Source organism: Sceloporus occidentalis, unplaced genomic scaffold (genome assembly GCF_023333645.1).
Source record: "Sceloporus occidentalis isolate IW3139 unplaced genomic scaffold, rSceOcc1.0.p SCAF_63, whole genome shotgun sequence".
NCBI lineage: Eukaryota > Metazoa > Chordata > Lepidosauria > Squamata > Phrynosomatidae > Sceloporus > Sceloporus occidentalis.
This window is the reverse complement of record NW_028317043.1, coordinates 3,920,958-3,932,474: the sequence shown is the minus strand read 5'-3', so window position 1 is coordinate 3,932,474 and position 11,517 is coordinate 3,920,958. Positions and strand designations below refer to the sequence as shown.

General features: G+C 35.7%; 1 protein-coding gene across 1 annotated transcript in view; it reads left to right on the top strand.

Annotated features, from left to right (window-relative positions):
* Positions 1 to 11,517, top strand: part of LOC149287207 (myosin-IIIa-like) — a 51,323-nt gene that overhangs the window by 27,663 nt on the left and 12,143 nt on the right. Inside the window, exons 20-31 of the mRNA XM_089493189.1 lie at positions 643 to 731; positions 2,408 to 2,537; positions 2,927 to 3,006; positions 3,107 to 3,148; positions 3,450 to 3,524; positions 4,564 to 4,769; positions 5,165 to 5,276; positions 6,490 to 6,652; positions 6,789 to 6,872; positions 6,957 to 7,080; positions 7,742 to 8,600; positions 9,433 to 9,577. Coding sequence (XP_089349315.1) covers positions 643 to 731; positions 2,408 to 2,537; positions 2,927 to 3,006; positions 3,107 to 3,148; positions 3,450 to 3,524; positions 4,564 to 4,769; positions 5,165 to 5,276; positions 6,490 to 6,652; positions 6,789 to 6,872; positions 6,957 to 7,080; positions 7,742 to 8,600; positions 9,433 to 9,577 — 2,109 coding nt within the window. The remainder of the gene's footprint in view (positions 1 to 642; positions 732 to 2,407; positions 2,538 to 2,926; positions 3,007 to 3,106; positions 3,149 to 3,449; positions 3,525 to 4,563; positions 4,770 to 5,164; positions 5,277 to 6,489; positions 6,653 to 6,788; positions 6,873 to 6,956; positions 7,081 to 7,741; positions 8,601 to 9,432; positions 9,578 to 11,517) is intronic.

Sequence of the window (11,517 nt, the reverse complement as noted above, 5' to 3'; positions counted from 1 at the left end):
GCAGAAAAACGCCAAAGAGGACTGAAAAAAACGCCAAACAGAAAAACGCCAAACAGAAAAACGCCAAGTGGATATGGCATTCTGCGATTTCCTATTGAAGAACAGCTAACATCTGGCTGCTGCGTTTTTTCACTAAAAAAACGCCAGGTGGCGCTATTGGCGTTTTTATGGGCGTTTTTAGCTAAAAAAAAACAAGTGGAAACCTAGCCTTAGTAACTATATATTTCATGACAAATTGTGAAAGGTTGTTGGGTTTGTTTTGAACAAACTCATGGAATATAATATAAAAATACAGCATGTTTTTACTTAAATACAATGATAAATTATATGTATTTCATTTCTATTCTGTTCTAGAGTGGAAATTAGTTTCGTATATTGTCATCTATGCTTCTTAATTAATGTTACATATATATTGAACTAAAGTAATGGTAACTGATCAGAATGAACACATTTTTGCTGTGATATACCCAAAACCAAAAAGTTGCACGTTTGATGATCAGTTTGATACCTGATCTTATTGGATTTTACTTTAGTAAAATATAATCCGACGAATAATTTGATGCTGACTTGAATGAAGTCTTTGCAGAATGGAAAAGTAGGCTTATAAAGAAGCAATGTTTAATGACCTTTCATGATTTTCAGAGAAATTTGAGGATAATCTGAAATCAAAGTATTTCTGGAGGCCTAAGGGGGTGGACCTAACCTTTGGAATCCATCACTATGCGGGCAAGGTAATGGATAAAGTAAAGATGTTTGCTTGCTGAGGGTACTATGGCTGGCACTCTTGTATACACTACATGTATATTAGCATATATGCCCATCATTAAAATCACGTGCCAAAAAATTATTTTATCTCGTTTTTGAAAATACATTTCTTTCACTTCAAATCTCATTTGCTCTCTTTATTGTGGCATTTCCAGGCCCGGACTGCCAGCCAGTGCCCTACGTGAGCATAAAAGCATTATGTGCAGCTTGCCATATCCAGGGGCCAGCAACGCTTATATCATTAGACGTCCGCTGAACTTAAAGAGCAAGGGCCCACATTTCATCCCTAGTCCAGCACTGGCGATTTCATATCAGAGGTGGAGGCTCTCGTGACTGCAGAGGTCCCCCTACAGTTTAGCTTCAGGCAGGTCTCCCACTCCTGTCATGGACACCATGTAGTCATCTTAAGGGAGGGCAAAGTAACAGCAAAAATAACAGCAGCCTCGGGCTTTGAAGAGGACCAGGATGCTTAGCAGTATGTTCTGCCGAGTATGACCAACAATTCCCATGGTAACATGCCTTTTATAAGAGGCTAACGCATTGGCCTGCCAATAAGATAACATGCCAAAAAAGTCTCACTCCCCTTCTCGTATGCCTTAAATGCAGATTACATTTTATCTACATCATCCCATCCACTTACACGTTCTTCTATCATGCCAGGTTCTCAGTTCGACAACATCCCAACACTGCATAGCATTCTCTAGTTCCTTTCATACCTCTGGTCATAACCAGAAAAATTCTTCCCACCATCTTTGTCCTTCACACTTCAACTAGCCGGGTTATTTGCACAAATGATTGACAACACATGTACTCTCCCCCACTCCCATGTGTCGTTAGACTAGCCAACACTTAACCATCTCCTGCATCCCATCATACAAATGCATTATTTACCCCATTACACAAAAAACTCCTGCAATATTGCAGGCATCCACCTCAATTAATTATTACAGCCCAGGAAGCTTTAGTTGCTAACATACTGGCAACAACAATTTTGAGAGAGACAACATCCAATCAGATACACCAATTGTGCGCCACCTCCGCTCTCAATGGACACTCACATTATCCATGGCCACAAGACTCATATATATGCATGTCCAATGTTATCACATTCCATGCGTCATTGTTCATTGTCATTTGAAGGACATTGACCTTTTTAATTTGCATAATATTTTCTAACTCTATGACTCAGTCTCTCTGAATACTCTAGACAGACGTAATTATTCAGTTTACATCATTTATATCATTTCTACATAATCACACAACTTTAATTCATACAAGTAAGAAGCTGTATTTTAATCTATACAATCTTTTTTTTGTAATTTCATATTTTGACATTTTACTGCACTTTACGACATTTAAATGACTCCATATTTTAATACTGGGAATAGCATAGGGGATTTCTCCGGCAATGAAGCATATAGCAGTCATTTTACATTTAGTTCTACCTCGAACACTTAATTTAATTTTAACTAAGTTTTTAGACATAGATCCGACTAGAATGCCTATAATAAACCAGTGTTCACATTGAATAAATGTTCATTGCCACAGCAAATTACTGAAGGTATTGAAATATTCTCGGTCACATTGAAAAACTTTAATCATTTCTTAAGCGTGTGGTTTCTAACAAAGTATTTCTTTGAAGGTTCTCTACAATGCATGCGGATTTCTGGAAAAGAACAGAGATACTTTACCGGCAGACATAGTGCTTCTTCTGCGATCCTCTGAAAACAATATAATTCGCATTTTAGTAACTAATCCCCTCACAAAAACAGGTATTATGTCTCTTTCTCGTATATAATTATATATATATATATATATATATATATATATATACATATACATATATATATATATTTGTACAATATGCAGGTGAAAAAAAAAACATTCAACCCATCTAATCTACCCAAATTTTTACTGCTTGAAAGACTCAAATCATAATCACTCCTTGGTCTTGCCTTAAATTTGGCGTAACCATATGACTACCCCATGTATGTTTTAATTCCCTACTGGAACAACTTTATCCTGCCCAGACCATTGGTTTTTTTGGGGGGGGGGCGAAATGACAGGTAGTTTTGTTTAAAAATCTCAATTAACCTTAAAATGTGATATGATACATTAAAATACTGCCTAAAAATAAACAATTAATTTAATTTTAATTCAGGTAATCTTGCGCACACCAAAACTAAAGGAGGAAACAATTCACAATCATGGACGACACAAAAATGTTCCAGCCGCAGCAAGGTAAAATAAATCAGCTTCTTATGTGGCAAAACTTTATTTGCATTGTAAAAATTACACATCCTAGTTTCTCGGCTAACATGTTTGTTTTATTTCTATCAAGCTGGATATCTTAATGTTGTACAATTCATATTACTTCTGTGAGGTAAACACATAATTCTCCTTTATTGTATGTCATCTTGGCTTTGCTTTGTAGATCGGAAATAATATTTATGTCAAATCTTTACGATCGTGTAATGTTAACAACCACTTCCTGTGTCGATGATGTAATTGCGGTGGAAGTTCTTTTATTTAGTAGATCTACATAACTATACAATCAATTACAGCATTTTTCTTTGTTATACAAACGCAAAAAATTTGGGATATATCTCTCTCAATTAAAATACTTTATGTGCACACAAATTTAAGATAGAATTCACACCATTTTATTTGTATCATTTCTGCAGAGTGACTTTGGAGATGCCCATCACCCAAGGGAGACTACAAACATGAAAACTCAAACTGTTGCTTCCTATTTTAGGGTAAAACATTGAGTTAATGGTCTGCTAAAACTGTGTATGTTTCAATGACTAATTATGAATTAGGGAACAAATTAATGGAGCAACTACATGAATTCTAACCCAAATTCATACAGCTAAATATATACATATACTATGATCCGTAGTTGAACTCACATTTATCCTGTAAATATCATGCATTTTATATTAACAGCAGGTATATAAATGAGTTTATATTCATTTAATTTATATCAGCATTGAAATATTTTACACAATAAAGAGTTGAAGAAGTTCCCACTCGCCAGTAGTAATTTTGCTAATTCTTAATGGTATAACTGGTATAATGTAGCTGCCTCCAGTTTTTTCCCATCTACTCTAACACTTTGTGATGGACTGTAACTGGGTGGACTACTGTTATTAACAGTAAATAAGCCAATAATAGCAGATCTGTGACCAATGTCAATTTACTTAGGTGCATGTAAACACTTGAGAAAAGGTACAAAAGCCAACCATAGCAAGAATCCAACATATTTGACCCAGTAAGGTTTATTCATTCTTTGAGAAGGTTTGAGTTGGCTCTGCATAATATAAAACTAAATAACTGAATTGTCCCCTATGCATAACACAGGGAAAACTCAACAATTCTTACAAAAACGTAGAATCTAATGGCAGATAAGAACCACTCTACCCATCTAGTTTGCCAATTTTTTCTGTAATTCAGATCTTAATCAGTCGTTGGTCTTGTCTTAGATTCATTACATTACATCTAAACCTCTGATTCTCCATATTTAAATGATGACCTCTTGTTCTAACATTTTTCTGAAAAATAGTGCTTTGTTAAATTTGTACAAATATTTCTACCACATTCCCACTCTCTCTTTCCTCCAATGTATAAATATTAATATGTAATATTTATTAACATAGGCTATCTTCCAGGGGGTGAGGATGGGTTATTATGCTTAGTATCTCCCATACCAAATTAATTTTTATTTCAAATGTGTTTAATTGGTTTTTAATTGATTTACTACTTCTGATTGACTAAGGTCACATTGTGTTATTGCAGTATTCACTCATGGATTTATTGTCAAAAATGGTGGCTGGCCAGCCGCACTTTGTTCGATGTATCAAGCCAAATAACGATCGTTTACCAAATAAGTTTGACCGAGAAAAGGTTCTGGTCCAGCTGAGATATACAGGCATTTTGGAAACTGCAAGAATCCGTAGAATGGGCTACTCACATCGGATACTTTTTGCTAACTTTATAATGCGGTAAAGATTATCTAACGTTACATAAAAATAGATAGCATCATTAATTTTTTTAAAGTTACATTTAATATATTAATTCTCTTTCTAAGTAAACATTGTAGACAAAAAAATGGCAAACTTCAATTCCAGTTGGATAAATTATATTTCAGGCACTTAAAAGAAAGAATCACAATTTCTGGTTTAAGGAATGGGATATGATACAAAGTATAGTTGATTATAAAGGCAACAGTGCCTTATTTTTTAACATACCAATGAAGAAAGAGTGTTTTTCTTGTTGATGCCATCTGTTCACCTGAATGAGTGGAGCTGACAGCTTTGTGGCAGGCTATATTATTTTTTTAATAATTTTTCTTTTGGCTTTGGACTTTTCAGCTTATCAACATCTATTTTTTTTTAAGGTATCACCTTATTTGTTTTAAGTCAAATGAAGATCCACCGGTCAGCCCGGAAAGCTGCACCGCTATACTAGAAAAAGCAAAGCTTGACCGCTGGGTCATGGGAAAAACAAAGGTAATTGCGTGTAACTTAAAGTTAAAATAGGTAACATAAATATTAAAAAAATGATGTTTTAGATGAATGATTTTATTTTATTTTTTGTCTGGGAAATTGACAGGTGTTAAACCGCTCGTGCTTCTGTACATGTCTCTAATGCTCAGTCCTGTTAGGCATATGTGTAGACATGTACATGAGTGTGTATATGAACTCACCGTTCGACAATGAGAGAAAAAAAATACAAATATAAAAATAAATACATTTTGCAACAACTACATATAAAACAGAAAATGTTGTTTCTGTCTTACTAATCAAGATAAAGAAACTTCACCCCATTCTTATCATTAAAGCATTTTGCTTAATTCAAGTGTGCAGTAGAGGAGATGGCTGATAACATTCATCCCAGGGGCAAGTCCAGCCAAATGGCCCACTAATAGAGCAGCACAATACGGGTCTGGCAGGGAAGAAACCCCATGTACACTGTGCAGTCGTAACAAAAACACATTTAGGGAAATAGAATGTATAAAGAACCTACAAATGTTGCAGGAAAGCGATCATTCACCAATATATCTGCATAAAGTTTATGATGATATTACTGGGAACTTGTAAAATGTCCTTGTACAGATACGTAAATCCTCATGTAATTCTGAGGTTTTCCATGGCATTTATTTGTAATATGACGTTTACATAATGAGATGACTGATATGAAAAACTCAGTGAAATAGACCCAAAGTAACGTATTGTCCATCACTTCATGATGAATACGGTAGCCAGTATTGATTATCATCACAAGGTGGCAGCAGAAGGCTATCGACACAGAATTAAAAGAACAACATTACATCCAAAATAAAAATTTTAAGGTGTTATAAGATACCGTATAGTGATTTATCCCAAACTGGTGATGTTATCGAAAGAGAGCAGATTATAGAAATGAGTCATACAGAACTTACTGGTAGAGAAGGAGAAAAGGGTCCTGCTCAAGCAAGCTTACAAGCCTCAGCGCCCTGCATTCACTGCATGATGCTGATGAAAACAGAACCCTGCAGTGAATGCATTAAAATCATTGTTGCCCTGCAGGATGCATCTTTTATAAGCTCTCGTAGAGCCATCTGGCCACCTTACTCGCTGGAGATTTTGCTTCTATAAAGCTACTTTTTTTTCACAGTGCTTAATATTGTTTTCCCTTTAAATACCTTAAATAATACAGTATTGCATGTTTGCATTTATTCAGGTGTTCCTTAAATATTACCACATAGAACAACTCAATAGGATGGTAAAGACCATAGTTGGAAGAATTGTTCTTCTTCAGGCTTGTGTCAAAGGATGGCTCGGAGCAAAGAGATACCAAAAAAAGCGGCTCTTAAGAGAACAAAGTGCAGTGAAAATACAGTCAGGTAATCTTCTTCTGTTACAATTAGCACAAAATGGAAACAAGTTAATATTTTTTAATCAAATTTGTATTTTAATTAGTTATTCTATTGGGACTATTTGTATTACTGGACATATATTCATCTTGCCTCTTGTATGTAGCCTACAGGGGCTATGCTGTCCGCAAAGAAACAGGACAAACAAAACTGGAGAAGATGGAAAATTTCATTGTGCAATTCCAAGCAGGTAAATAGGTTTTCATAACTCAAATTAGATATATTTCATGTTATTGTCCAAGTTTACATATCATTCATCTATACTTTACTGTAGTTGCCAGAGGGTATCTAGTGAGGAAGGAAAGGAGTGAAATGCGGAAACAAGAGAATGAAGCGGCAACAAAAATCCAATCACACTATCGAGGGTTTAAGGAGCGACGGAGCTTTCAGAGGAAACGGTACAATACATTTGCATGGTGCCTGCAATACCTGAATACAAATTGTCTTCTTTACACTTTGCAATTAAAATACTCAAGCATGTAAAAATCAAGTGTCTATGTTTGCTAATATTATCAAAAGTAGCAAAATAAAAAAATAAAAAACATTAATTGGCCAATAGATCGGGCCCTGTAGTGTGTGGGCCCTGGCTTAATACGCATAACTGCACCTGAAAAGTATAATATTCAGCCGTATGCATGTCATTTAGTGGCTGCTGACAGCAAAGTGCCAAGGCTGCTAAAAAAATTATAACTCTTTGAACATGTCTACTTTATTAAGTGATGTGATTTATCTTGATAGACAATAACTCACCTAAACTCCTTATATTTGGTAAGTTCCTTCTAATAACTACTAACGACTAATTGTCTTAAATTCCTTGGGAAAAAAAGTTGATGAAAATGGCAAGTTTAATTTATTGGCTTCTACACATTTAAAGGTGCCCAATCTTGTTATGATATTCATGATCAATGGAAATACATTTGAAGGCCTACTATTAACAATAAGGCATATGGCAGATTGTGTTTCCAGTGGACATACAGTACTTGATAAAGACAAATAAATAATTTAAGGAAAATGAAACATGGATAATATATCAAGTTTGAATCAATGTTATTTTTGTAGCGAGTCAATGAAGAAAAAACAACACGCCACTTCAGATGACATGATAGTAAATGACGAACCAGTTGAGATGGATCAAGAGAACAAAAGTCCAGAGGGTAAAGATGAGGAAGAAGCCGCTATTGTTATTCAAAGCCACTTCAGGGGACACAGACAAAGGAAGCAAATGAAAGAAGGATATAGAAAAGAGAAAGAATCAGATATTACAACAGAGGAAAACCAAGAACTAAAGGATACTGAAGTTCTCAAAAAGAATCACAATGATGTTGGTATTGATAGCAGTGATCCCAGAGAAGATAAAGCTGCCATTATTATCCAAAGCAATTACCGTGGTCATAGAGAAAGAAAAAAACTCCAAGAAGGTCGACAAATGGACAAAGATAATACAACCTTGGCTCAAAATAACCCTACTGATCAGTTTATTGAAATAAACTCAACACCAGATGCCCAGGAGGAGGATCAACAGATCACCAACGGGAAATTGGTTAAAGGAGCGCTAAACCCCCAAACATCTCAGGACCATGTAGTGGACCCTGATCTTAAACATGGTACTGATTCAACTAATGAAAGTTCCAATTCTACCACACAAGGCAACACAAATGATATCAGCCAAACTATACAAGAACCACGGCCATGCAAAGGGGAAGTGGAGAAATCTACAGAAGAAGAAGATTTAGAAAGAGCTGCTGTAGTTATCCAGAGTAATTATCGTGGATTCAGAGACAGAGAGAAATTAAAAAAGGAAGGAAGGCTACATGGAAAAAACAATGAAGAGCTGAACGCAGTTTGTGAAACAAATGACACAATTTTAAACTTTACCTTGCTAAAGGAAATTGAAGATCTTTCAGTTTTTACAGAACAGGTAAAAAAATATTAAACATAGTTACTTGTCTAAATTTGAATGTTGAGAGTGGTGGTAATCCTCAACCACGTGATAAGACTGAAAGATCTAGGTATTTAGAGACCTAGAGAGGTTTCATATACTGCACGATCAGTATATATTTATATTCCAGGTGCCTATAGGCTTGAAAACAATATATATATATGAGGCGATAATTATGATGGGTTGGTCATGATCACTACCTCAAGCTCCATGGCCTTACCTCACCTAAAAGAACATACACACAAATAAGCAGAACAGAATTAATTGTTCACAAAGTCTCAGAACGTACAGCCCAATAATCGGTAGGGAAACATGAAGACAGCATTACCAACTCTTTAAAGTGCTGATAAGACGGCAGTAAGTAGAAATGTCATGATTCAACAAAACCTACAGAGACTGAGCAAGGAAACACATGAAGGGAAGCAGAACTAGCAAGATTGCAAGTCAAGATTAAATAAAACCGGACAGGGACTTGACAAAAGATGTGTGACAGTTGTTACAGTCTGTTACAAAAGGTTTCGTAAAAAGAAACCTAGCCAACAACTGACTAGAAGTAACACAAACATTTAAATGCAACATTTTGGGGAAATCATCAATAACTAGTTAATGGTATTCAGAATGAATGGTGGTGGAAAATCTTGTGTCACCACATTATTAAGGGTCCCTGCATCAGGGATCTCCTGCATGCTGGATTCTTCATTAGGCTATTTAATGCTCATAATGCAATGTCCTTAATGGGTTCATTTTGTAAAAACATATTAGATTCCGGAAAAAACAATCTGTTAAACATGAATATGTTTGTCATTTTCAGATCTCAAAATTGTCAGAGAACTACTTGGTTCTACAGCAGAAGCTTAATGATATGATTATGTTAAATCAACTAAAACCAGAAAAGACTGCTCTATACTTGAAGGAAAACCAGAGAAGTGAAAACAATACTATGGAAATGCAAAAAGGTGAGCTGAGTTTTATGCATACATGAGCAAGATTTACCGTGTGTACATAAAATGTATTGTTTTGGGGCAGTGATATGTTTTCATTATGACAATTTATATAACTTGTAGCTCTAAGCCAGTTTCATAGACTTGTTATAGAAACCAAGTGGTTGTGGCATTCCTAAAGGTGCTGTTCCACTAAGCATAATGGGGGGGGTTAAATTGTCAAATAACTTTTTTGCTATACATTTCCTAGCCTAATTTTTCAATGACAAGTGCACCTCAGCCACGTAAAAACAGCATTTTCAGTTTCTATGTCAAAACCCTATCAGTGCCTGCATTTGTGTCACATGACAACTGATAAAAATATGAATGAGGAAAAATTTTACATGATTGAAAATTTGTTTCTAGGAAAGGATTGGTCAATTCCTAATTTTACCAGGAATCATGTTTTTTTAATGCTGCATTTAGTTATAAATGGCAAAACTTAGCAGAGTAGGTGGATGGCCCACACATGAAATAATCAGCAGGGCTGACCTAAGGCCCAGTTCCCTACACCTCTGTGGTCAGGGACTCCAGTACAATTAAGAAACAGACCCCCCCCCCCTATATGACATATCGACCCATCTCTGGTTCTCTGGGTCACTAAGTCTCTGGGTCGCAGGAGTAGCATTTAGGGATGCCCACTCCCTGCTCTATTACCCTTCCACCCCATACAAATGTAATGTGTTTGTTGCTCGCATATATATATGGATAGCCATGCCCTCAGGCAGCTAATTCTCCCTGAAGAGGGAGGGCTTCAGGTAGCGGAAGCCTGGAAGTTCCCAGTTATGTGTATATTTGTATATATTTTTTCAAAGAACATTCAGTGCATTTATTTTAATCTGAGATATGTAATGAAGTCTGAAATTCTATTTTATCACTGCAAATTTACAGTTCCGTATATACTTCCGAGGAGGGGAGCATCGTTTGGACATGACCACTACCTTCCTACTCATTCCCCACTCCCCGCCCACTCCCCGCCCATTACCCACCCAGTTAGGGCGGTCTGGGACTAGCTCCACCCCTGTGCACGGCCCTAGAGGCAAAGATGCCCCAGTAGCCTGCCCTCGGAAGTTCCCACTATATGTGATCGCACCACTAATTCAGCAAAATAACCAAAATTACTCACTTTAGTTTAGTGCAATCAATATTATTTTATGTTCGATGTTTGCTGTTCATTTAATCAGATCAAATTTACATATATGTGATTGCTTTGTGGTTTTTGATGACAATTCACTATATTTATACAATATTTCTTAGAACAATGTCAAATTATAGCCCGTTGTCAGCCAAGATGTTGTTTTTTTTCTTGCCAAGCAAATTTACATTTGTAAAAAAAGACAATGAAGTCAAAATTACTACAAATTGCAACAATTAAACCTTTTTGTTTCTTAGAACCAGCTGTCAATAAAAAGTTTTAATTACTATTACAAATATTCTTAGGGTCAGTATAAGGTAGATTCTAGCTTTTCTTTTGCACGGGAATTATTTTAAACATTTTCCACAAAACGTTAATTGCACTCTCAAGTATGTAAAGTGGAGAAAGCTCAGCAGGTCTGAAATGTCATTCTTTGCACTGAAGTTTTAATCAGGTAAAACCAAAAGAAATGTTAAAGCTGCTTTTTCAGTTTCTATGGCAACAACCTGTCAGTAGCTGCTTTGTGTCACATGACAAATAAATATTCCTCGCAAAAAATATGAAATTTGATATTATGAAATAATTATTTCTTGGAAGAGTTTGGACATTGAAGAGTACTACGCATCCATTCTCTAATGTTGTTTTTAATTACAAGTTACATTAAGAAGTCCTAAATTCAATATAGTAGGCGGACCAGTTAACAGAGCGTGCAAACATGGATTTAGTCAACATTTGCTCATGATGGAGTAACATATCAGAATCCCCCATACTTAACTTAAAG